At 47.7% G+C, this 26,981-nt stretch overlaps 2 protein-coding genes across 9 annotated transcripts in view; one reads left to right on the forward strand and one right to left on the reverse strand.

Annotated features, from left to right (window-relative positions):
* The window catches only part of LOC102458068 (DLA class II histocompatibility antigen, DR-1 beta chain-like), a 31,886-nt gene extending 9,579 nt beyond the window's left edge, over positions 1-22,307 (reverse strand). Inside the window, exons 1-5 of one of the 6 annotated variants that reach the window (XM_089775771.1) lie at positions 22,198-22,307; positions 20,003-20,191; positions 3,858-4,124; positions 2,854-3,135; positions 1,817-1,927 (exon numbers count right to left, since the gene is read on the reverse strand). In XM_089775771.1, the coding sequence (XP_089631897.1) occupies positions 1,817-1,927; positions 2,854-3,135; positions 3,858-4,124; positions 20,003-20,027 (685 nt within the window). In that variant the 5' untranslated portion in view covers positions 20,028-20,191; positions 22,198-22,307. Of the gene's footprint in view, positions 1-1,816; positions 1,928-2,853; positions 3,136-3,857; positions 4,125-4,325; positions 4,531-20,002; positions 20,192-21,947; positions 22,087-22,197 lie in introns of those variants that run through there. The other 5 variants (XM_075919472.2, XM_075919473.2, XM_075919471.2 and 2 more) reach the window with 5 other exon arrangements.
* Positions 22,308-23,378: 1,071 nt separating this feature from the next.
* NARS2 (asparaginyl-tRNA synthetase 2, mitochondrial) overlaps positions 23,379-26,981 on the forward strand; it is a 75,541-nt gene continuing 71,938 nt past the window's right edge. For 2 of the 3 annotated variants that reach the window (XM_075919475.2, XM_075919476.2), the window contains exons 1-3: positions 23,379-23,751; positions 25,435-25,544; positions 26,745-26,865. In XM_075919475.2, the coding sequence (XP_075775590.2) occupies positions 23,614-23,751; positions 25,435-25,544; positions 26,745-26,865 (369 nt within the window). In that variant the 5' untranslated portion in view covers positions 23,379-23,613. The remainder of the gene's footprint in view (positions 23,752-25,434; positions 25,545-26,744; positions 26,866-26,981) is intronic. The other variant, XM_006131905.4, reaches the window with a different exon arrangement.

Consider the following 26,981-nt stretch of genomic DNA (forward strand, 5'->3'; position numbering starts at 1 on the left):
CCTGCTCCCCTATTCCTCATAATTTAAGAAGACACGGATGTTTGGGAACTATTTTTCTAAGGCAGTAGTTCTCAGCCTTCTCCATACTGGGACCCAACCCACAGGTCTTCTTCCATCTAGCCAGGCCACCCTCCCAGTAAATAATATGGGATGGGCAGGGAGTTCGTGACTAAAGTTCACTGAAATTCAGGAACTTTAGTTCCCAGAGGATTTGGGAATTTACAAATTTAATTTCATTCTGATCTAGAAGAAAAGCAATTTTACTGGAGCTGGAGATCCATGAAAATGTCATTACAAAACAGTGTTCCCTCTAAGCTGCACAGCAGCACAGCTTCCCAGATGATTAATCAGCCCCGCCCAGTCAGAGGCTCAGAGCTGATGGACAGGGTGGGGCTGATTAGTCACCTGTGAAGCTGTGCAGTTTAGGGGGAACACTATTCCTGAAACAAAATGTGAAATAGCAGCTGTGAAACTGACAATAATGTCAGTTTCAGTGCTGGTAGTTTTCCTTCTTTTGGAGCTGGAAGCCTAGCAGGGAGATGAACGGCAGGAACCCTCCCTGGAGATGGGGCCTTTGGGGCAGCTGCTTTTACAGTGTGGAAAGCCAGTCAGCCTCCAGAATGTTGGCCCCAGCTGGGCATGCATAGCTTGGCTGCTGTGTTGCAGGGAACCTGCCAACCTCCAGAGCACTGGCTCCAGCTGGGTGACCTGGGGGCCCAGAAGCTCCCTGTTAGGGTGGTGGACCCTGGAAGAGAGAGAAGTTCCCAATGGAAATGCGCCTGTGTTTTGACAAAAGTTTCACTGTGATAGATATAACCAGCAAATCAGCGATTTCCAGTGAAACCGTATATCATCCAAAAACAACCAACCAGCCCCTTGATGGTCACAATTCCCAGTCAAGGACTGGTGTTCTTAAGAAGAATGGACCAAGAATGAAGAACCTGCTAAGTTTGTTTGCTTAAGAAAAAGAGGGAGTTATCAGACCGGCTTAGGCTGGAGAAAGCTTGTGTAATCCGCACACCTGCTGGGTGTGATGTACTGTCCCATCTAGTGGTCCCAAGACCACCTACAGAGCAAACAGTAATACTGCTTTACAACCTTCACTCATGCATTAGAGGTTCATATTAAGCTTTATAGGTCTCAGGGCCAGTTCCAACTGCAGACAGCTAGGGTCTGTTGGTATTACACTTGCAAGTGTTTATGTGAGAGAGATCCAACATGATTTTAACCTGTCCTCCTCGTTCATTTTAAATGGAAAAATCTTACATTTATGTAAGTGTATTGAGCTGAGAGGGAAGGTGGCAAGAGGAACAATCAACGAAAATTTTGTGGTCGAGAGTTCATAGGTTTCTTGGTTGGGTTTGATTTCTTTTTATTTCAGAGGAGAGATTACTTAATTCTTTTCTACATAAATACTAATTCATCCACCTCCAGACTCTATAAACTATGTCTGCAACAAACCGATGCTGCAAAAGCCTGTGGGGCAGAAGTGGAGAATTTGCGGTAAGTAACCCGCACAGCAGCTCAGAATTCAAATGGCCTGTTCAGAGTTATACCAGATCAGAGACTGCTCTTTCAAAGCATAAAGATGTCCCAAATGGTTACTGGAAAGATCTCCAGTCACTAAAGGCCAAGGTCTGTTGAAGTCAATGAAATACTGCCCTTGACTTCAATACATATTGAAATAGAGGCCCTAAACTTCCAAAGTGTCCTTGAAATTCAAGCTATCTAGGTAAATCTGAATTATAGTAAATAGATGCTTTGGGGCCATCACACTGGGGACACCTTTCACCTCTTCTATTCGCCCACTACTCACCTCTCTTATTCTTCTGGTAGATGAGAAGTCCCAGCACCATGAGGCTCAACCCCAATATGAAACCTACAATTCCAGTAAACATCTTGGTCTTAGCAGAGTCAGACTGTGTTGCTGTTAAAAGAGGAGCCCAAAGGGTTGGAGCTTAGCCTGGACTTTGATTCCCTTACAATAGCTTTGGTGTCTTACTGAAGCATATGAGGAAAGTGGCACTGTGCCCATTCTGGATGGCTGGTACACTGCAGCCCCTGTTGCCTCTTTTGGTCGTCCCCCCACCCCCACTCCACACACCCCTCCAGCTGTAGGAGCGACCTGGCCCTCCAGCCAGACCACTTTACAGAGTCCAGCCCCTTCCATGACCTCAGATTCTTTCATCAAAGTCAAACAAACATGGACCCAACCAAACTCAAGAGGCATCTCAGCAGGCCACCCCTTCCTCCCAGGTATGCCTTAAGTGCCAGTCGTTTCCCCACTTCACCCCTCATGTGCCTGTGCCTCCAACAACCTCACGCTCAGGGGCTAGCACACTCCTCCCCTCACTCAGGAATAGTTTGTATAGTGGGGGGGCGGGTGCTGATAGTCATTGAACAAAACTGTAACCTCTGGACATGACAGAAACTATGTCAGGCACTCACAGCACCCCTAGTTCCAGCACTCCTTCTCAGAGGGTCAGGCAGCCCAGAAGGGTCCCTGCCTCCAGTCAGGCTTTTGATTCACCTGTTCTCCTCAGCCTTCTTCTCGCCTGCTCCCCAGAGTGAGGAAAGCCACCCTGAGCCCATCTCAGACTCCCTCAACTGGGTATACTTGGTCTTTTTATGGAAGGGAAGGGGGGGGGGGAGAATCCAGGTGGGCTTTATCTCCAGTTAGGCCTGGCCTACTTGAACAAATACAAGCAGATGCCATGGGGCCATGTTAACCCTTTCATGGACAATATGAGGCACACCTCCTGTTACAGTCTGCTTCAGGGCCAACCCCTGCTGATCTCCATAGAGCTAGGCATGTCTCTAAGGCATCCTCAGCATTGCCCCCAAGTCTCTTACCCCACTGAATGCTGATGGGCGTTTGCAGGCTGGTGTGCTCCACCTGGCAAGTGTAGACATCTCCCCACCTGGGTTTTGTTTCCAACATCACGTGGCTCTGGAAGGTCCAGTCTCCGTTTTGTAGCAACTGCCTGGATACAATTCCAGCTGTCTCCTCCTGCCCATTTTTGAACCACTTGGTCTCTATCTTGGAAGGATAAAACCCTGTGGCAGAGCAAACCAGCGAGCTGGGGCGGTGGGAAGGCTCTGCTGTCAGGGTGGAAATTTTCACTCTAGGCTTAACTGTGTGTGAGAGAGAGACACACCTTGGCAAAGGGGCCCAGATACAGAACATGCACTTTCTCTTGCTCTGTCCTATCAGAAATTTGCTCACTGCGAGGACATGGTGGGGAACAGGCCCAAAGGGAGCTAACTCAAGCCTACATCATCTAGATTTCTCATCAAAACCCACCTGTCGGCATCTCCTTCAGACGCCCAGACCCTGCAATGCACAGCCCTGGTTGTACTCTGATGATTCCCCTCCTAGCCACACTGGTTCCACCCTCACACTGCTTCTCATGTGAACCTTGTGGTACAGTGCCACCGGCAGAGAGCTTTGATAGGGGTGTATGGGAGAGTTTTACCAGCTGCCCTTAGTCCCAGTCCCATGAGGTGCCTGAGGGAGTTGGCAAGATGGGGAGGACCCTGTGTGTATTTCTGGGGTTCTGGCCTGTCTATGGTGCTCACCCAAATTATTTCCTTCAGTATCAGGTTTGGGGAAAATTTCTCTCAAAACTAGAATTTGGGGCCTTATTCAAGTCGAGAGAAACCCTTTGTTGTTAAAGATTCTGTCCTCTCCAGCCCTGTTCTCCAACACTCCCTCTGCCCCATAAGTTCAAACCCAGCCCTACTGATGTTCAATTGCTGCCTGGTAGGGAGTGAGCAGAGAGAGGCAAATATAACCCCAGATGGGGGTCGGCCCACTGTTCCCAGTGCCAGTTTGGTCTCCTCCCCCTTCCCCTTACCTCGCCTATCCACAGTGATGTTCTTAAATCTCCTGTAGGTATAACTGCAGAACTTTTCCACAGAAGCCCACAAGTAGCTCAGCAACTCCAGGCTGTTCCAATGCTCCGCAAACGGCCGACCCAGTTCCGTGCGGGCCACCGAGAAGCCCAAGTCACTGTCATAGTAACAGATCTCCTGCTGGCCCCAGATTATCCTTTTCACGTACCTCACCTGCTGCGTGCCATTGGTGTAGTAACACTCAGACTTCTGCTGCAGCAGGAAATACTCTGAGAAGAGAGAGAGGATCGGCTCAGGAACCCACCTCGACGCACCTCTGCTGCAGCCTTTCCTTGTCCTTGAATCCTCCCACTTCCAGATGGGAGTCTCTTGCAAGAGAATCCCTGAGCCGAGCAGGGGGAAAGCTTTTGTGTTCCCCATCCCAAGAGCCCAAAGGGGCTCATTTCCCCAGAGCTGGGGTCTCTGCTTACCTGGAGGGTCTGTGCAATGAGCTCTGTGAATTCTCAGCCCTATTGCCATGATTAGAGCCGCAGTCCAGCAGTTTCCGTTGACCCCAGGGGCCATTGCTGTTCAAGAGGGGGAAGGTTGAGGGGGAGAGTAAAAGGTGAGGACAATAATGTCTCCCCCCAGCTCTCGAGAGTCAATGTTCTCTGCAAAGTCCTGACCACAAAAACTCAGAAAGCTAACAACCAGGGGATTGGGTGGCCCCCAGCCAAAGCCACAGCCAGCCACATGATTGGGCCATATCATAAGTCACTAGGCAGGAGTGGGGTCAGCTTCTTCTTTGCGGTAGAATCAACTTCCTACAGCAAGACAGACCTACAGTTCCAGCAGCTGCCAGCATTTAAGAGCACAGTCACAACAGAACAGGCAGAAAAGATGCTGCAGCTGTACCTCCAGCCCTCTCTCTCTCCTGGCACTGATGTTTCCAGGCTCTCCTGCTTTATGGAGCCCACAACAGCCCTTTACAGATGTTACTGGATTTTAAAATGAACATACAAATCACTGTTGCAACCACTATTATATGTGTGCACCAACTCTTGTACAAAGTAGGCCAAGTGAGGTGTCTCTACACAGCTTATGGTTTGCTGATTTTGTTTATACTGCTCATATGCCTGTATGATTTTTGTATTTGAAGTTATGAGTATTGGCTATGTACTTGTATTTCAAATGTTTGCTTCTGAGAGGAGGCTGGGTGAACCTACTATAAAAGGGTTGCTAGTCAAGTGACTAGCAGTACTTCACTGAGAATGCACCTCAAGTGGTACCAATTCACATCTGTGAAACTTTGCTGTAAGCATTCAAACCAGCATGTAAGCAATGTCTGCTACCTAAAGAAGACTGAGTCATGCATGGACAGGTGATTTGCACATGTAACAAACTCCATCTTGGGCTTACTTTCACATAGCGAGAACAATGGAATTCCTTCTACAGGAGCAAGGGTATAAAAAGGGCCATGGAGATTCCTCCATTTTTCTTCATTCCAGCTCACCACTTCTGAAGCACCTTTGCTATGAATTGAGCCCCAAAAGACTGATGACCCATCCTAACAGAGGATGTATTCCGAAGACTTATAAGACAGCTGATTAATTGCACAGTGTCACATGACCTTTTTATCAATAAACTAGGGAGATACAATCTAGATGGGAGCTACTATAAGGTGGGTGCATAACTGGCTGGATAACCGTACACTGAGAGTAGTTATTAACGGTTCACAATCAGGCTGGAACGGCATAACGAGTGGGGTTCTGCGGGGGTCTGTTTTGGGATTGGTTCTGTTCAGTATCTTCATCAACGATTCAGATGATGGCAGAGAGTACACTTATTAAGTATGTGCATGATACCAAGCTGGTAGGGGTTTTAAGTGCTTTGACGGATAGGGTTATAATTCAAAATGATCTGGACAAACTAGAGAAATTGTCTGAGGTAAACAGGATGAAGTTTAATAAGGACAAATGCAAAGTGCTCCACTTAGGAAGGAACAATCCGTTTCACACATACAGAATGGGAAATGACTGACTAGGAGGGAGTACTGCAGAAAGGGACCTCGGGGGTCATAGTAGACCACAAGTTAAATATGAGTCAACAGTGTGACACTGTTGCAAAAAAAGCAAACATGATTCTGGGATGCATTAATAGGAGTGTTGTGAGCAAGACACAAGAAGTCATTCTTCTGCTCTACTCTGCACTGATTAGGCCTCAGTTGGAGTATAGTGTCCAGTTCTGGGTACCACATTTCAAGAAAGATGTGGAGAAACTGGAGAAGGTCCAGAGAAGAGAAACAAAAATGATTAAAGGTCTAGAAAACATGACCTATGAAAGAAGACTGAAAGAACTGGGCTTGTTTAGTTTAGAAAAGAGAAGACTGAAAGGGGACGATAGCAGTTTTCAAGTTATCTAGAAGGGTGTCTCGGGCGGAGGAGGGGGGAAATTGTTCTCCTTGGTCTTTGATAATAGGACAAAAAGCAATGGACTTAAATTGCAGCAAAGGAGGTTTAGGTTGGACATTAGGAAAAACTTCCTGTCATGGTGGTTAAACACTGGAATAAATTGCCTACGGATATTGTGGACTCTCCATCACTGGAGATAATGCAGAGCAGGTTGGATAGACATCTATCTGGGATGATCTAGTCTAGTGTTTCTTAAACTTTTTAAGACTGAGGAACACAAAACAGTTTGTTTGTTTTTTATGAGGAACAGCAAGGATTTTTTTGTTGAGGAAAAAAAAGGTCACCTGCGTCTTTAAGGGAGGCACACCTCTGACTGCCTTGCGGCACACTGGAGTGCCGTGGAACACAGTTTAAGAAACACTAATCTAGACAGTGCTTGATCCTGTTGTGAGGGCAGGGGGCTGGACTGGATGATCTCTCAAGGATCCTTCTGGTTCTAGAATTTTATCTCTGCTAGAAACTTGCACCAAGAAGTTTGCGTTGGTTTAATGTAATTTGTTTCCTTTAACAATTTTACTCTCAATCTTTTTTTTTTAATTAATAAACCTTTAGAGTATAGAGTTAGCACTGGCATAGCATGCTCTTTTGATTAAGATCTGAGGTATAAATTGACCTGGGAACGTGGTTGGTTCTTTGGGATTGGAAGAACCTGTTTAGATTCAGTGAGGTTTAGATTCAGAGGTTTTCATAACCTCTTATCTGTGTAAGGAGTGGTACTGGTTGTGGCACAGGAGAAGCTGGAGTATCTAAAGGTAAGAGAAGCTGGAGTATCTTGCTTGTGTGACTACTTGCTGACCAGTGTGATGAAAAGAAGTGCTCTTTGTGACTGCTTTGGTGCCTTATAGTGGAGGAACCCCAGTCTAGGACTGTAAGTTGCTCTATCTTTAAGCAATTCATTCTGATTTGATCTTCTCTGCAGTGCCCCCACAAACCTACTTTATAAAAAGGGGTGAAAGTCCTATTTGCTGGCACCAGTACTATTGATCCTGGCTTCCCGCTCTACAAAGGACTTCGAGCATGCCAGACATTAGCCCTAAACCAGCAAGGACCCAACAGGCACAGGGGGAAGAGGCAAGTGTGAGTGGCATAGATACCCCTTCCTCATTGCTCATAAGCAGCCAGGGAGCATTCATTTGCCAGCGCAGGGTAAGGGCAAGGTAGGATCTGATGAGAAACAGATTTTTGCCTGGTTTTTAATTGTTTTTGTCTGATGTATAATTAATTTTGCTAGGTGTAAATCAATTAAGGTGGTGGGAAATAACTGGATAGGGAATTACATTACAGTATATTAGGATTGGTTAGTAATGTTTACTATAATAACTGGTTACAGTATAGCTAAGCAGGACTCAAGCTTCACTGTATAAACTGGGGACCAAGGAGGAGACCGGAAAGAACGGAAAAGAAGGAACAGAAAGAATAATAATAGGAAAAAACCTGGAAGAAGAATTCATCTCCAAGACACAGCCTAAGATCAGAGCTGCCAAGAATCCTCTGCATGATAGTGAATGCAGCAACCAGAATCCAGATGAGACTGACCTTGCTTGGCCAACAGGGGATGTTCACCTGCCTTGATCAGGATTGGTAAGCATGGCACTGAATGCTTAGCTCGTGTATTCTGCTTACTTGGTAACTGTTAATAAATAGAGAGTAAGGATATTACTGTGTAAGGCTCTTTTACTGGTAAAAGGTCCTGCAAACCAGCAAGAAGTTACACAGGCAGTTTCTGGCAAACCTCCTGTGGGTTTTGATGCAGACGGTTGGCATGCCATCCTTGTTAGCCATTGGAGGAAGTTCTTAATCTCCCCTAGGAAACCCTGGGCCTCTTGAAACACTGACTGCAGCTGCTGCTCGCTCTCCTCCATTTTCTGCAGGACAGACTCGCAGCACAAATGTAACTTCTCCAGATGGTTCTGCAGGCTGCTTGTATCATCTCCCGTATTGGATTCCAGGAGCTCATTGCCAGTTTTATTTACTATCTTCACAGTTGTTGGGTGAGCTAATACATCGTTCTATAGCACATGGGGGTTTGCATGTTCTACTTCAATTACTTTTGGGTCCCGATTGATTGGTCTTTGCACACCTAATAACTCTTCCATATGGCTCAGCCAGGCCATCAGACAGAGAGAGACAGAGAGAGACTTCATTAGGAAGCTGCTGATAAAGCTGGGAGAACTTGGGTGAGAAGACTGCCCACAGACAGTGCAAGTTAAGAGTCTTGTATTAGGTGAAGATACTGATATAATAGGAATCACCAAAATGTGATGAAATGTGTATAATCAATGGAACACAGTAGTACCAGGGTACAAAATATATCAGGACGTAACAGGTCGAGCTGGTGAGAAAATGGCACTACATGTGAAAGAAAGCAAGAGGTCAAATGAAGTAAAAATCGTAAATGAACCAAACTGTACCATAGAACCTCTATGGATAGTAATTCCCTGCTCAAATAATAAGACTGTAGCAGTAGGAATATTCTCCCAACCACCCGGCTAGAATGATGATAATGATTGTAAAATGCACATGGAGATTAGAGAGGCTATCAAGAAAACAACTCAATAATACTAGGGGGGAGAGGGATTTCAACTATCCCCATTCTGACTGGGGTACCTGTAACCTCCGTACAGGATGCAGAAATAAAGTTTCTTGACACCTTAAATCACTGCTTCTTGGAGCAGCTAATCCTGAAGAAAGGCGTTTCTTGATTAACCACTAAGTGGAACATATGATTTGGTCCAAGAGGTGAATATAGCTGAACTGCTGGTAACAGCGACCATAATATAATTAAATTTAGCATCCTGAGGAAGGGGGGAAATATCACAGCAATCCACCATGGTAGCATTTAACGTCAGAAAGGGGAACTACTAAAAAACGAGGAAGTTAGTTAAACCGAAGGTACAGCACCACAAGTGAAATCCAAACTCAAGTTTGTGGAAACTTTTTAAAGACATCATATAGAAGCTCAAATTAAATTGCAGTCCCTATTGTTTACTAACCCAGTATGAGGGTATTCAACATAGGGAAAATGACTTTTTACACAACTTTGGGAGACAGCCTCAGGCTCCTTTGTGTACTCTGCATTGTGTGTCAGTGTGTGTGTGCCTCAGACTAGACCCACTCAGATATCACAAGGAACAGGATTTAGTCCGTAGAGGACACAAACCAGGATTCCTGTTCAGCAGCCTGCTTTCTGCTTGTAGTCTACGTGCTCCCAGCTCAATCATTGCTGAGACCCTGCTGGGGAAGCAGAGGGTAGGTACATCCTGTCGGGAACCAAGGTGTTTTCCCAACATGCAACAATTTGTAGCTCACAACTTGTAGTTCCCAGGACTGCTCTTGAAGCACACTGGACCATGGTCTACAAATATACCTCCCAAATGAAAAAACACAGTAAGAGGACCAAAAAAAGTGCCACCATGGCTAAACACCAAAGTAAAAGCAGCAGTGAGAGGCAAAAAGGCATCCTTTAAAAGGTAGAAGTTAAATCCTATTGAGGAAAATAGAAAGGAGCATAAACTCTGGCAAGTGAAGTGTAAATATATAATTTGAAATGCCAGTAAAGAATTTGAAGAACAACTAGCTAAAGACTTAAAAAGTAATAGCAAAAATTGTTTTAAGTACATCAGAATCAGGAAGACTGGTAACCAACCAGTGGAACCACAGGACGACAGAGATGCTAAACAAGCACTCAAAGACGATAAGGCCGCCACAGAGAAACTCAATTAATTCTTTGCATTGGTCTTTACAATTAGGGATGTGAGGGAAACTCCAAAACTTGAGCCATTCTTTTTAGGTGACAAAAATGAGAAACTGTCTCAGATTGAGGAGGTTGGGAACAAATTGATAAACTAAACAGTAATAAGTCACTAAGACCCGATGGAATTCACCCAGGAACTCAAATGTAAAGCTGCAGAACTACTAACTGTGGTTTGTAACCTATCATTTGAATCATGAAGTATATAGTTATGGCAAGCAAACAATTTGGCTTAACAAAGACATTTTGGTGAGCTTAATCACAAAAAGTAAGCTTGCAAGAAGTAGAAACTGGAACAGATGATAAGGGAGGAGTACAAAACTATTGCTCGAGTATGCAGACGTATAATCAGGAAGGCCAAAGCACAATTGGAGTTGCAGCTGGCAAGGGATGTGACGGATACAAGAAGGGTTTCTACGGGTATGTTAGCAACAAAAAGGTCAGGAAAACTGTGGGAAACTTACTGAATGGGGAAGGCAACCTAATAACAGATGATATGGAAAAAGCTGAAGAACTCAATGGGTTTTTTTATTATTATGTCTTCACAGACAAGGTCAGCTCCCAGACTACTGCACTGGGCAGCACAGTATGGGGAGGAGGTGATCAGCCCTCAGAGCTGAAAGAATAGGTTACAGGCTATTTAGAAAAACTGGACATGCACAGGTCCATTGGGCCAGATCTAATACAGCCAAGAGTGCTGAGAGAATTAGCAGATGTGATTGCAGAGCCATTGGCCATTATTGTTGAAATCTCATGGTAACTGGAGGAGGTCCTGAATGACTGGAATAAGGCAAATACAGTGCTCATCTTTTAAAAAGGGAAGGAGAATCTGAGGATCTACAAACTGGTCAGCTTCACATCAGTCCTTGGAAAAATCATGGAGCAAGCCTTCAAGGAATTCATTTTGAAACACTTGGAGGAAAGGATGGTAATCAGGAAGAGTCAAGATGGATTAACCAGGGCAAGTCATGCCTGACCAACCTAATTGTCTTCTATGATATAACAGGCTCTGTGGATATGGGGAAAGTGGCAAAGATTCTGATACAGTCTCCCACAGTATTGTTGCCAGCAAGTTAAGGAAGTATGGATTCTATGAATTGACTATAAGGTGGATAGAAAGTTGGCTAGATTGTTGGCCTCAACAGATAGTGACCAACAGTTCAATGTCTATTTGGCAGCTGATATCAAGTGGAGTACCCCAGAGATTAGTTATGGAGCCAGTTTTGTTCAACATTTTCATTAATGATCTGGATGATGCAATGGATTGTACCCTCACAAAGTTCACAGATAGTGATAGAAATGTAGCCGTGTTAGTCTGGTGTAGCTGAAACAAAATACAGGACTATGTAGCACTTTAAAGACTAACAAGATGGTTTATTAGATGATGAGCTTTCGTGGGCCAGACCCACTTCCTCAGATCCACTATTTTCTTCCACTATTTGATCTGAGGAAGTGGGTCTGGCCCCCGAAAGCTCATCATCTAATAAACCATCTTGTTAGTCTTTAAAGTGCTACATAGTCCTGTATTTTGTTAAAGTTCACAGATGACACTAAGCTGGGGGGTGAGACAGATATGCTAGAGGGCAGGGATGGATTCCGGAGTGACCTAGACAAATTGCAGGGTTAGGCTAAAAGAAATCTGATGAAGTTAAACAAAGACAAGTGCAGAGTCCTGCAGTTAGGACAGAAGAATCCCAAGCACTGCTACAGGCTGGGAACTGACTGACTAATCAGTAGTTCTGCAGAAAAGGGCCTGGGGTTTACAGTAAATGAGAAGGTGGATGCGAGTCAACAGTGTGCCCTTGTTGCCAGGAAGGCTAACAGCATAATTGGGCTGCATCACTAAGAGCATTGACAGCAGATCAAGGGAGCTGATCATTTCCCGCTATTCGACATTGGTGAGGCCACATCTGGAGCACTGTGCCCAGTTCTGGGCCACCCACTACAGAAAGGATGTAGATAAATTGGAGAGAATCCAGTGGAGAGCAATACAAATGATTTGGGGGGCTAAAGCCCAGGACTTATGAGTAGAGACAGAGGGAACTGCGCTTATTTATTCTGCAAAGAGTGAGGGGGGATTTGATAACAGCCTTCAACTACCTGAAAGGAGGTTCCAAAGAGACAAGTCTGCATGGATATGAACCCTCAGCAGTCTCTTTGTCAAGATGTAGATTTTCACCCACATTCTCTTTCCTGACAAAATTTGCCACTTACCCAAGTGATGATCCTTTTGATTTTGATGACACCTGGCTAAAATGTCAGCTTGCCTTTTGTGTCTGGGGAACTGGTTTGTGCCCACTCCCCACGTTTGGAACATGTCTTAGTAATGCCATATGACAGAACCTGATAACTTTACAAATAACGTTGACCCACACATTTTTCCAGGATAATAATAATCAGCAAGTTATGAGTTTTCGAATGATACTTCACCAGGTGTACTTGGTACAAGATTATCATAATCCTGTGGAAAAGGTGATTATAGGAGTACACACCAACACACAGTGTCAGAAATCACATGGGGCTAACAAATAGCTGAGGGGAAAGGGTAACACCAGATTAATTAGCACATTTAATTAACTCATCCCTGTCAAACACTTTCAGACACCTTTACTTGAGGTGCCAGATATTAGAGTCACTATTATTTATTCCTTGTGTATATGCAGCGCATTGAATATCTGACCAGCTATCCACATCTCCATACAACAGCTGGATCCTACTATCACTGGTACATTGGAACTTCCCAAAGTTAATGATTCAAGTGAAATGACTGACTGGTACAACTCTGGATCTGCAATTTTTTCCCCTGAAGATTAGTTTCTCTAAATGTTTCAGAGGACAGTAGCATTAGCAAGCTGGGGCTAAGCCTGGAAGCAAGGAACGTGTAATTATTGAGGAGTCTGCAGGAGGAGAATCTGAGGCAGAGCAGTATTGTCTCTGCGGAAAAGACCTGAGGAAAAGACAGTGATGGGGAGAGACAAACAACTAGGTGAGATAGCTGCTGTGTGAATGCAGGGAATTGGGAGCAGAGTTTTACAGCTCAGCAAACAGGAGCAGCTATCAGGGAATTTTGTAAGGGAGTTCTCCAGGTGAAGGAGTGATTACAGAATCCTTGGGGGAAGTAGCTGTTTGTAGTGTGTGTGTGTGTGTGTGTGTGTGTTACTTCCTGGTTGCCTGAAAAATATGGTGTGCTGCGCTTGTACGGGCTGAGCTGTTTGTTTGAAGGACCTTGTGTTGAGGCTGGCAGCTGGAACCTGTGAGCTTCTTAACAAGGAATTGAAATCTACAATCCTCTGTTTATTGGTTAAGCCTTAACCAAGGGGTGGGGCTATCAGGAAGGCCAGGTTTATATAAAGCCCACTATTAAGCAACCAGAGAGATGACTGACCAGGAGCAGTTAACAGGGAGGTTTGTGAGGGAGTTTGGAGGGGACTAGATCTACCTGGCATTCTTTAAAACTTGAACTAAAGCCAAAACTACCTGATTTAAATAAAAACTGTATCAAGAATATAATTATCTGTAGGAGAGCATGCTGGTAAAAACTCTGCAGCAGAGTGGTGGGTTATCCTGTTTTTTGCACCCAATGAAGTATGTGAGATTACCTGCTCTATTGATATGTGGCATATGTATGCATTTGATGCAAGGAGCTCCTGGCCCTCAGAGACCACGTATGGGCTTTGGAGACCAGGGTGGCTGAATTAGAAGAGTTAAGGGAGGCACAGAGGTATATAGATGAAGCTTTCTGGGACACTATAGGACTGTTCCATCTCAAGTCCTCCTGTGCTGTTGAGGAGGGTGAAAGGCTCAGGGAAGAACATTCAACTGGAGCAGAGGGAAACCATCCCATAGTTGGGAACCTCCTTCCAAATGACGTTGTGATATCCTCTTGCACTGAGGATACCTCTCCAAGGGTATGTCTACACTACAAAATTAGTTTGAACTAACGGACGTTAGTTGGAACTAACTTTCCTAGGCGCTACACTAGCGCTCCGTTAGTTCGAACTTAATTCGAACTAACGGAGCGCTTAGTTCGAACTAGGTAAACCTCATTTTACGAGGACTAACGCCTAGTTCGAACTAGCTAGTTCAAACTAAGGGCTGTGGAGGGATGTTGTGCTCGGCCAGGTCCAGACGGGTGAGGAGGCATCGAAAGCGGGCTTTCACTCGCCCGAAGGCCCCCTCCACCACGATGCGGGCCCTGGTCAGCCTGGCATTGAAGGCCTGGCGGGAGGGATTGAGGTGCCCCGTGTAGGGCTTCATGAGCCAGGGCTGCAGTGGGTAGGCGGCATCCCCCACCAGGCAGACGGGCATGTCCACGTCCCCGACCCTGATGTGGCGGTCGGGGAAGAAGGTCCCGTCCTGCAGCCGCTGGCACACGGAGGAGTTGCGGTACACCCGTGCGTCGTATGCTTTGCCGGACCAGCCCACATTTATGTCCGTGAACTGTCCCCGGTGGTCACACACGGCCTGCAGGATCACGGAGAAGTGCCCCTTTCTGTTGACGTACCGGGACGCCTGGGGATGTGCGTCCCGTCTATGGCCCCCCCCGCAGTTGGGGAAGCCGAGGGCGCCGAATCCCCGGATGACGGCGTCCGGGTCGGCGAGGCGGACCACCCTGCGGAGCAGCACCCGGTTGATGGCCTTGACCACCTGCGGAGAGAGACACAGCAAAGCGCCAATCAGTGGGGCGCCTGGGTGGCTGGGAGCGTGCGTGTCCTGGCAGTGCCCCGCGCCCCACTCCCGGAAGCAACCCCCCTGGCGGCATGTAGTACAGCCGGGACAGCCCGACCCCTCCGGTGCGGGGCGCTTTCGCCTCCTCCCGGCCCCCCCCTTTGTCCCTGGGGCAGCCTATCCCCTCCTCGCAGCCCCCCTCCCCCCCGGCTCGGTGGCCGACGAGCGCCGTACCTGCATGAGCACCGTTCCGACGGTGGATCTCCCCACGCCGAACTGGTTCCCGACGGATCGGTAGCTGTCCGGTGTGGAGAGCTTCCATAGGGCGATGGCCACCCGCTTCTGGAGGGGGATGGCGGGCCTCATGCGAGTGTCCCTTCTTTGCAGGGCAGGGGCGAGCCACTCGCAGAGCTCCAGGAAGGTGTCCCTCCTCATCCTAAAGTTCTGGGTCCACTGTCGGTCGTCCCAGCGCTCCAGGACGATGCGGTCCCACCAGTCGCTGCTGGTGTCCAGACGCCAGACGCGGCGGGGCACGCCGGTGCCGGGGCGCCGCCGCGGCTCCTCCACGGCCCCCAGGGCGGCCAGGCGGAGAGGCAGGGGGCTGACGTTCCCCAGGTGGTGCCAGGCAGCCTGCAAGTCCAGAACGTGCACCAGAAGGTGCAGGGCGAGCCGTGGCTCCATGTTGCCACCTGCGGCGGTCCCCCCCGAAGGGAAGCACCGACACAGACGGGCACAGAGACCGACGCTTTGCTGTCCCTCTGCGAGGTTGGCAAGCAAGCAGGAAAAGCTGAGAACCGGCTGTCCAGGGGGGTCCCTTTAAGCACGAGCCTCAGATAGCCTCAGACAGCAGCCACACAAAGCAACTGCTGACCTGATGCCCTGCCAGAACCGGTTTCAGCTGCCCTTAAATGCCCCCCTGCGTCCAATCAGTGTGGACGCGCTAGTTCGAATTAGCAAAACGCTAATTCGAACTAGTTTTTAGTTCTAGATGCGTTAGTTCGAACTAGCTTAGTTCGAATTAACTAATTCGAACTAAGTTAGTTCGAACTAGCGCTGTAGTGTAGACGTACCCCAAGAGAGGTAACTCCAGTCATTAGGAAAAGGCAGGTGAGAGTAATGTGGGATTCAATCATTAGAAACAGACACCTGGATTTTTGATGACCGAAATAACTGCCTGCTGTGAAAGTTGTGGCTCTCTTGAGACATCTAGATAGACTTACGTGTAGTGCTGGGGAGGAGTCAGTGGTCATGGTACATGTAGGTACCAATGACATAGGGAAGGGTAGGAGAGAGGTTCTGGAGGCCAAATTTAGGCTGCTAGGAAAGAGACCTCTGTGGTAGCATTCTCTGAAATGCTTCTAGTTCCACACATAGGGCCAGGTAGGCACACAGAGCTTCAGAGTCTCAATGTGGTGATAAGACGATGCTGTAGGGAAGATGGGTTTAGGTTTATTAGGAATTGGGGAAACTTTTTGGAAAAGGGAAGCCTATACAGGAAGGATGGGCTCCACCTACACCAAAATGGAACCAGATTGCTGGCAATTAAAAAGATCATAGAGCAGTTTTTAAACTAAGGGCTGGGGGAAAATCGACAGGTGCAGAGCAGAACATGGATCAGGCCGAGACATCTCTTAGGGGAGGGTCTATTAATAGAGATTTTCTATGTTCTAGTCAGGAGGAAAGGATGGAAGATGATAAAGTATGGGTAAGATCAGATGAGAAACAATCAAATGAAAAAGAGTCTAACACATCAGGAAATGGAAGACAGATAAATAGTGACAAATTTTTTAAGTGCTAATACACAAAAGCTAGAAGTCTAAATAATAAGATGGGTGAACTACAGTGCCTCATTTTAAAGGAGAATATTGATATAATAGGCATCAAAGAAACTTGGTGGAATGAAGACAATCAATGGAACACAGTCATACGAGGATACAAAATGTACTGGAAGGACAGAATAGGTCGTGCTAGTGGGGGCGTGGCCCTATGTGTGAAAGAAAATGTAGAATCATATGAAATAAAAATCTTAAATGAACCAAAATGTTCCATAGAATCTCTATGGATAGTAATTCCATGCTCCGATAATAAAAATATAGCAGCAGGGATATATTATTGACCATCTGACCAGGATAGTAATAGTGATTATGAAATGCTAAGGGAGATTAGAGAGGCTATCAAAATAAAAAAAACTTAATAATAGTAGGGGATTTCAACTATCCCAATATTGACTGGATACATGTCACCTCAGGACAGGATGCAGAGAGAAAATGTCTTGACATCTTGAATGACTGCTTCTTGGAGCAGCTGGTTCTGGAACCCACAAGGAGAGAGGCAATTCTTGATTTAGTCCCAAGTGGACCACAGGATCTGGTCCAAGGGTTAAATATAACAGGACCACTTGGAAATAGTGACCATAATGTAATAGAATTTAACATCCCTGTGGTGGGAAAAACACCTCAGCAGCCCAACACTGTGGCATTTCATTTCAGAAAGGGGAACTACACAAAACTGAGAAGGTTAAACAGAAATTAAAAGGTACAGTGACAAAAGTAAAATCCCTGAAAACTGCATGGAAACTTTTCAAAGACAACAGACTAGAGGCCTAACCGCAAATTAAAAAACACAGAGAACTAAAAAAAGTGTCACCGTGGCTTAACAACTAAGTAAAGAAGCTGTGATAGATAAAAAGGTATAATTTAAAGAGTGGAAGTTAAATCCTAGCGAGGAAAATAGAAAGGAGCATAAACTCTGTCAAATTAAGTGTAAAAGTATAATAAGAAAAGCCAAAAAGGAGTTTGAAGAACAGCTAGCAAAAAACTCAAAAAATAATAGTAAAATGTTTTTAAGTACATTTGAAGCAAGCCTGCTAAACAACCAGTGGGTACCTTGGATGATTGAGATGCTAAAGGAGCATTCAAAGACGACGAAGTCATTGCAGAAAAACTAAATGAATTCTTTGCTTCAGTCTTTACGGCTGAGGATGTTAGGAAGATTCCCAAATCTAAGCCATTCTTTTTAGGTGACAAATGTGAGGAATTGTTGCAGACTGAGATGTCATTAAAGGAGGTTTTGGAATAAATTGATAAACTTAACAGTAACAAGCCACCAGGACCAGATGGCATTCACCCAAGAGTTCTGAAAAAATTCAAATGTGAAATTGCAGAACTATTAACTGTGGTGTGTAACCTATCCTTTAAATCAGCTTCTGTACCTACTGACTGGAAGATAGCTAATGTGATGCCAATATTTTAAAAAGCCCCTAGAGGTGATCCTGGCAATTACAGACCAGTAAATTTAACATCAGTACTCAGCAAATAAGTTGAAACTATAATAAAGAATAAAATTGTCAGACACATAGATGAACATAATTTGTTGGGGAAACGTCAACATGGTTTCTGTAAAGGGAAATCATGCCTTACTAATCTATTAGAGTTCTTTGAGGGAGTCAACAAGCATGTGGACAAGGAGGAGCCAATGGATATAGTGTGCTTAGATTTCCAGAAAGCCTTTGACAAGGTCCCTCACCAAAGGCTCTTAAGCAAAGTAAGTTGTCATGAGATAAGAGGGAAGGTCCTCTCATGGACTGATAATAGGTTAAAAGACAGGAAATGAAGTGTAGCAATAAATGATAAATTTTCATAATGGAGAGGTAACCAGTGGTGTCCCACAACGGTCCGTACTGGGATCAATCCTATTCAACCTATTTATAAATGATCTGGAGAAAGGGGAAAACTGAGAAGTGGCAAAATTTGCAGATGATATTAAACTGCTTAAGATAGTTAAGACCAAAGCAGACTGTGAAGAGCTTCAAAATGACCTCACCAAACTAAGTGATTGGGCAACAAAAAGGCAAAAGAAATTTAATGTTAGTAAATGTAAAGCAATGCACATTGGAAAAAATAATCCCAACTATACATACAAAATCATGGGGACTAACTTAGCTATAACTAATCAAGAGAGAGATCTTGGAGTCACTGTGGATAGTTCTCTGAAACCATCCACTCAGTGTGCAGCGGCAGTCAAAAAAGCAACCAGAAAATTAGGAATCATTAAAAAAGTGATAAAAAATAAGACAGAGAATATCTTATTGCCTCTATATAAATCCATGGTACAGATGTGGTCACCTCATCTCAAAAAAGATGTATTGGCTTTGGAAAAAGTTCAGAAAAGGGCAACAAAAATGATTAGGAGTTTGGAATGGTCCCTATATGAAGACAGATTAAAAAGATTGGGACTTTTCAGTTTAGAAAAGAGGAGACTAAGGGGGGAGATGATAGAGGTCTATAAAATAATAACTGGTGTGGAAAAAGTGAATAAGCAAAAGTTATTTACTTGTTCCCCATAACATAAGAACTAGGGGTCACCAAATGAAATTAATAGGTAGCAGGTTTAAAACAAACAAAGGAATTTTTTCTTCACAAAGCACACAATCAACATGTGGAACTCCTTGTTGTGAAGACCAGGACTTTAACAGGGTTCAAAAAAGAACTAGATACATTCATAGAGGTTAGGTCCGTCAATGGCTATTAGCCAGGATGAGTAAGAATGGTGTCCCTAGCCTCTATTTGTCAGAGGCTGGAAATGGGTGACAGGAGAGGGATCACTTGATGATTACCTGTTCTGTTCTTTCCCTCTGGGGCATTTGGCATTGGCTACTATCAGAAGACAGGATACTAGGTTAGATAGACCTTTGGTCTGACCCAGTACGGCCGTTCTTATGTTAGTACCAAGGGATCTAGTTACAGAGAAATTCAGTGCTTCCATCACAAATCCCGAAGTTTCACACTGAACAGAGAAAGAGTCCATTAGTAAAGAATCAGAAATTCTTGCTCGATGTGATCCAAAGGTTTTGTCTACACAACACAGCTTTTAGTAATAAGGGTTTCTTGTCATGGCTGCATGACTGCTAGGCTAAAAGCCTGGCAGCATAAAAATACTGTTTGTCAGCACTTTTGCAGACAAAATACTTCCATCCATACTGGCAGGGTTCCTGTTGTTGACAGGAGAGCTTTGCTGCCAACAATGAGCCCTTTACACTGCTACTCATGGGGGCAAAACATTTGTCTTTCACAGGGGAGGAGTTTAAGCACCTGTGAGCCACAAAAGTTTGTCCTTCAACTGGCAGTTTAGACAACACTTTATTGTGAGTGAAGGCTTCACAAGAGAAACAGCAAACCATCAAAGCTGAGCAGATTAAAAGCTTTTCTCATCCCCTTTCTCAGAGCCCAAGGGGGCTTAGTTTCCAGTGCAGAGGACTCTGCTCAGCAACTCTTCTCACCTGGAGGATCTGTGCAATGAGGCATGTGGCTTCTGAACTCAGAGCTCCAGCTCAGCTGCTCCCAGCCCCCAAAGCCACTGCAAATCAGAATAGGAAGAATTCAAGAAAAGCAAGGCTCAGAAGACTAATGCATCACTGGGAGTCCCCACAGAATGAGTTCTTCTTCGCAGAACTCGGAGGAAGAAGTTTCTGTAGAGGAAGTACAAACTGGGATGAGTAAGTAACCAAGCAGCTGGGACACAAGTCAAGTGTGTATTATTTTAGCCTTCTTTGTCCCATTCCTGCCTCTTAACAGCAACTGGCCTCTTGAGAGCTTCCTTCCATCCCAAGGTACTCATAACAGTGTACCAGGGCAGAAAGTCGGGAATTTTTACCCCTCCCTCCTCCTTGTCTAGCATGGGCAAGGGAAGCAGAGGCACAGATATGGGGTCTTCTTGCCAATAATTGCTGTGTCACTAAAACCTTGTGTAAGAACACAATCCAAGACTGAGGCCCACCCGTAGGAGGCCCTCCACCCCAGGTCCCATCCCCACTTCAGCCTTTCCCCAAACCCTTCCCCTTCTCCAGCCCCACTTCTTCCTGCCTCTGCTTTGCCCCTATTGTACCCCTTCCCCCAAGCCAGCTCCCTTGAGCAATATGGCCCAGGGGATTACTTGGGAGCCTGGTGCCAGGAGCAAGGGTAGCCTCCCCATCCCTCTCCCCCACTCACTACAGCAGCAGGAAGCAGAGCAACCCAGCTGGGAGATGGTGAAGTAGATCAGGCTGGATCACTCTGCTTCCTGCAGCTCCCATCACCACTAGTGCAGAGGCAGGCTTGACCCTTCCTGCTGGCCCCAGACTCCGCAGTAATCCCCAGACAGCTCTGGGCCCTGCAGGGCCCCTCAAAGCGCAGGGCCTGGGACTACTGCTCCAAACCATCTAATGAACAGGATGGCTTTGCCAGGAGTCCTGCCTCCTAGTCCTACTTACTCCAACCACTAGACCAGTGGTCACCAACCAGTAGATTGGGATCTACTGGTAGATCTTGAAGCCTCTGACAGGTGATCCTGACTGGTTTGGCCACGTGGCTATCAAGTGCCACCACTTCAGCTGCTCCTCCTCCCACTGGTGTGCATCTCTGGCCCTTTGCCTAGGAGCTGTTTCCCCAGGAGCTTCCTGTTTGCTGTGCAGGGCAGGGAAGGAAGAGGATGGGCGCTGATGTCAAGGTGCTCCCTTAACCCACCCTGTAGCCTATCTCCACAGAGCATAGAGGGGGCACAAAAGGACTAGGGATAGAGCAAATTTGTTAGCTGCTTTTGGGAGTGGTGCAGGGTCAGGGCCAGGGCAGGGGCGAGCCTGCCTTAGTCTCACTGCATCATCACCTAGGAGCCACCTGAGCTAAGCGGTGCACAGCTGTAGTCCACATCCCGAACCCCTACCCCAGTCATGAATCCCCTACTGCATCCCAAGCCCCTGCCCTAACCCTGAGCCCCCATGCATCCAAACACCCTCCCAGAGCCTGTACCTAGAACCCCCTCCAGCACCACAGCTGCCTGCCCCAAGCTCAGATCAGAGCCCCTCTCACACTCCAAATCCCTTAATCCAAGACCAGAGCCTGCACCCCAACCCGCTGCCCCAGCCTGGTGAAAGTGAGTGTTGGGAGGGAGGAAGATGGAGTGAGCAGCGGTGGGGTCACAGAGAGAGGCAGGGCAAAGGAGCACAAAGGAGGCAGGGCAAGGATATGTGAGTTTGAGGTAGCTCTTGGAATGCACTTAAAATTCCAAAAGTGATCTTGTGTGTAAAAAGGTTGGAGCCTGTGCCCTGGACCATACTTCCCACCTCATCTAGGAATAAGACACAGGAGCCCTGCTCCAGCTAGCAGAGCTCTGAATGGATGCAACATTAGTATCCACATCTGCCAAAAAGATCCGGGGCTTTCCGTGGCCACTTCCACGCACGCGGATACCTGCGGCTATGAAGCGGGGAGCTGCAAGGTTGCAAGGGTCTAGATACAGACTCGGTAGCTGCAGCTGCAGCAACAAGCCGTGGATCGCCGCAGATTCGCAGGCTCCAGCCCTCCCCTCCCCGCGACCCAGGAGTCCTGAGCCCCGCCCAGCTCTGCGGTCCCCGCACGCGCATCCCCCCCCCCCCGAGCCGCCTCGCCCCTGGTTTCACCCCAGGAGGATACCTATTTGCATATCACTTGCATAAACTACCTATTTTGCATACACAGTCTCCTCTCGCGCTATGTAACATGAGCCGGCTTTGTCCAAACCCAAGCTCGGCCCCACCCGGCCTTTGCACCAGCTCACAGTCCCGCCCTGCGCGCCGCGCCCCTGCAGGAAGCGCTCGGCCACCCCCACCCCGGCATTTGAGGCACGAACTACAATTCCCAGAGCACTTTGCGCCTACAGCAGGCACGTCCGGTTACCACCCCGCCTCCCGATTGGCTCATCCTGGCCTCCCGCAGCGACCCTTGGTTAGGAGAGAGAGTCACGTGAGTGTGCGGAGTGGGGCGAGCAGCTCAGTCTGCTCTCGCGTCGGGGGATCGGTGCGGGAGGCCGCTTTAGCCGGAGTCTTCACCGGGCAGAGCCGCGTGCGGGGCCCCGGGGGACAGGACGGGTGGGGGGCTGCGCCTAGGGGAGACCTGGGGTAAGGCAGGGGCAGGTGGGCCTGGGACGGGGGGGCAGGTGGGCCTGGGGGGGAAGGGGGCTGTGGAGGTGAGGCAGGTGGGCCTGGGGGGGAAGGGGGCTGTGGAGGTGAGGCAGGTGGGCCTGGGGGGGGAAGGGGGCTGTGGAGGTGAGGCAGGTGGGCGGGGGGGGGAAGGGGGCTGTGGAGGTGAGGCAGGTGGGCGGGGGGGGGAAGGGGGCTGTGGAGGTGAGGCAGGTGGGCCTGGGGGGGGAAGGGGGCTGTGGAGGTGAGGCAGGTGGGCCTGGGGGGGGAAGGGGGCTGTGGAGGTGAGGCAGGTGGGCCTGGGGGGGGAAGGGGGCTGTGGAGGTGAGGCAGGTGGGCGGGGGGGGAAGGGGGCTGTGGAGGTGAGGCAGGTGGGCCTGGGGGGGAAGGGGGCTGTGGAGGTGAGGCAGGTGGGCCTGGGGGGGAAGGGGGCTGTGGAGGTGAGGCAGGTGGGGGGGGGGGAAGGGGGCTGTGGAGGTGAGGCAGGTGGGCGGGGGGGGAAGGGGGCTGTGGAGGTGAGGCAGGTGGGCCTGGGGGGGAAGGGGGCTGTGGAGGTGAGGCAGGTGGGCCTGGGGGGGGAAGGGGGCTGTGGAGGTGAGGCAGGTGGGCGGGGGGGGAAGGGGGCTGTGGAGGTGAGGCAGGTGGGCCTGGGGGGGAAGGGGGCTGTGGAGGTGAGGCAGGTGGGCCTGGGGGGGAAGGGGGCTGTGGAGGTGAGGCAGGTGGGCCTGGGGGGGGGGCCTGGAGGGGCTGTGGGGAAAGGCTGGGGCAGGTGGGCCCAGGGGGAGGTACGTACAAAGAAATCGGCGAAGGCTGGGTGGGGTCTCTTTCCCTTAGCAGGCAGGGCAGTTGACAGTCGTGGCCTACGGAGGCAGTTTGGACGTATCATAGCAGGACAAGCAGCTGCATCTGAGTAGGGTCTTGGATGTTAGTTGCAGGGCAAGTGCAGAAGGCCTTCTACAATGTTTGGGGCCCGGTGTCTGTTCCTGGCTCTTCGCCGTTGTTCCTCTGCTCCTTGTCCTAAACATACACAGGCTGCAAGGCTGAGGGTCCGGGAGGCGCTAGAAGCCCAGGAGGTGGCTGATGATATTAAAGTCCAGGTGGGTGGAGGTTTTATGTGGTTAATTCACTTAGTCATTTCTGTTAAGTTCCATCTCCTCTAGTTCAGCCCTTTCTGAAGATCATTTTGCAGAGGCTCTGCCTGCCCTCTTTGAGCTGAAGATGTAAATTCCAGCTGGAGGAGTCAGACCCATGCTAGTTCTGATCACTAGTGTACTAAAAAGAGTAGCGGAAGATGCTTTGAGTGATGCCCCAATATACTTCACATTCTCCTGCTCTGTGGAACAGGAGCTTCCTATACTTATCCTGCTCCACAAATTGAACACCACATGTACTAAATATTGCAAGGTGTGAAACCCTAGACACAATATAACCACTCTCTTTTGGCTTCCCCTTAATTAAACTTCCATTCCACACTCATCTCCCACTGTACTGCTGATGATCCCTGGGCTCTACTAGTGACACACTGATAAAATGAGATATACAGTTTGGACCTCCCTGGTCCAGCACCTTCGGGACCTGAACTATCCCAGACCAGGAAGTTTACCAGACCAGGGGAGGTCAGTGCTCCCCTTCTGGCTGCCCTGCTCCTGGGCTTCCCGCCCTGCTGCTAATGCACCTTGGCTCCCTGCCTTGCTGCTCCAGCCCTTGCTGCCTGGCGGGGACTACTTTGCTGCTGCAGGTCCCACTGCTCAGGGTATTCTCCGAGGTTCCTGGCTGGGGCTACCCAACACTGCAGCCCTGCTGCTCCTGGGGGTTCCAGCTGCCTCCCCCAGCCCTGCTTCAGCTGCAGGGTTCCCCAGAGAGCTTGCCTGGTCATCCCAGCTCTGTTGCCACCAGGGGTTTCTTGGGGTTCCTGGCTGGGGCCACTCAGCTGCAGACAGTCCAACTGCAGGTGGGAGTTCCCCAGCCGGGACTGGGACTCCTCAGCCACATGGCCCAACTAACACTACGGGGTTCCGTGGCCCAGGCAGGAGCTCCCAGGCCACCACCTAGCCCTGCTAATGCTGGGGGTTCCCTTGCCTGGGCTTGGGGCTTCCTGGCCACCATCTGGCCCTGTTGATACTGGAGGTCTGGGCCAGGGTGGGGCCTCCCCAGATGCCATCTGGCCCAGCCAGGGCACCCCAGCCCCTGTGTTGCTCAGGGGATCTTTGGTTCACTAATATCCCTGGCCCTCCTGGACCATGGATGTTGCCAGACTGGAGAGTCCCGGATTTGGAAGGTTCAACCGTACTAGATTTCTCCAGGATCATGTGCATTTCTTTCTTTTGATCTCACATACAGGCATCAGGAAGAGGAGCTATTCCCTCCCCCAGGTCATAGCCTCCCAGATCACCTAGTATCACAATTACAGCTCTTCCAAGCTGCTCTATCTTATTCTTTCACCACTGAGTAAGGCTAAGTCTATGCTTCCACTTTTCTGTGCTGTAACTTTCTGGCTTTGGCATTGAAACCCTTGCCGCCACCTCTCCCCGAGCGCAGGGAGTTACAGCGCTGTAAAGCGCCTAGGTAAGCCATGCTACAGTAAGCTACTCCTCTTGGTGGAGGTGGTTTAGCTAGAGCGCTGGGAGATCCTGATTGAATATTAATGAAATCCTTTCATTGCCTTCAATGGGAGTTGGATCAGGCCTGAAATGACTTTCCCAATGTCCGTTGAGTCCTGCATTTAACTAGGTTCAGTTCAAACTAGGTCACCACAAACTTTTATTTTATTCCTCCTCCAGGGCTGGGTTCGTTCTGTCCGGTCCCAGAAAGAGGTTTTGTTCCTGCATATAAATGATGGCAGTTCTTTAGAAAGCCTCCAAGTTGTAGCTGACCCAACCTTGGAAAACAGGTTTGTAGACTTTTATGTATTTAAAGACATTTCTGCATCATTTTTGTTTGGAGCGGGCCAGTGAGTGATGTAGTTGTGTGGCTCTGCTCCACCCTATCTGAGACAAAGGGCATTGATTCCCATACCTAGCATCTTGCCTCCTGCTGCAGCAGAGATGGGAATACTGCTGAGGTGGTGTTATGCTTGGTGTTATTCGACAGCTGTTAGTTAAGGAGCTGGGTTAACTGATTCTGAAGGATGTTCAATGTAGGGGGCACTTTTAAATTGAAAAAACAAGGACTCCAGTAACACCTTAAAGACTAATCATTTTATTATGGCACAAGCTTTCGTGAGTTGCAGCTCACTTCATCAGATATCCGTTTATGCCATAATAAAATGATTAGTTTTTAAGGTGCCACTCGCTGAAACAGACTAACATGGTTAGTTTTTAAATTGAAATTGTCTTCACTGAAGTCAGTGGCAAGACTTATTAATTCAGTGCGGCCAGGTTGTACCCCATAGTGGTTTCTCCAGGGCTTGGCTTTCACTGCTGGGCTCATTCCTGTGTAAGCGAAGCTGTGCTTTACCAGAAGCTAGGTCTTCCACATCAGCTTTTCCTCAACTTGCTGTCTTCTGTAGGCTCCTTAGTCTTGTCCTGCCTTTTTCACCAGATGCAGTCAGTGTCTCTGGCTGAAATACCATTTTTACAGGCTTAGCATAAGAAAAAGCATGGAGTGATTGGCAAACCCTGAGGTCTTTCCTTACAAACAGACATTGGAGCTCATATTGGAGGTTTAGCGAAATCTTTAGAATAACTCCACCCAGCTAGTAGTGGATCAGTCAAGGAGAGCTTACTTCTAATAAAAATAACATTTAGGCTTTTAGCTATGTAAGGTCATGTGCAATTTATTTCTTGCAAAATGGACAGCTTAGTGGTTTATGTATTGAATAATTTAAAATATCCATGCTCTTGGAATGAGGGGTTCAATACATACACACACACACACACTGCGCTCAGACTCTTTTCCATGTTGGATATATTGAGTGCCATGTAAATAAAATTTAGCAGTCAAATTATAACAAGCTACCTTTCTGTGATAATAGATACTGGAAGTGTAGGATTTAATCTACATTAACCCAAATAAGTCAGGATGAGTCTCTTGAATTCAGTGAGCTTTATGTCATATCCATAGTGATATATTGTTGATGTTGCTTTTTCAGAGATTTGGCTTTTGGAAGCGCAGTAGAAGTACAAGGGAAATTGGTAAAAAGTCTTCATAGGATGCAAAATGTGGAATTGAAAGCTGAAAATATCCGTGTGTTGGGCCCCTGTGATACTTTGGTATGTTATTGCATTTAACAGTCAAGCTAATAGGACACCTTTTGGAAAATGGCTATTCCAGTTTCTGACAGAGCACATTTCAAACTCTTATTTCCTGTATTTTTTAAAAGATGTTT

This window comes from Pelodiscus sinensis, chromosome 1, assembly GCF_052426305.1.
Source record: "Pelodiscus sinensis isolate ZL-2025 chromosome 1, ASM5242630v1, whole genome shotgun sequence".
In the NCBI taxonomy this organism is placed as follows: domain Eukaryota; kingdom Metazoa; phylum Chordata; order Testudines; family Trionychidae; genus Pelodiscus; species Pelodiscus sinensis.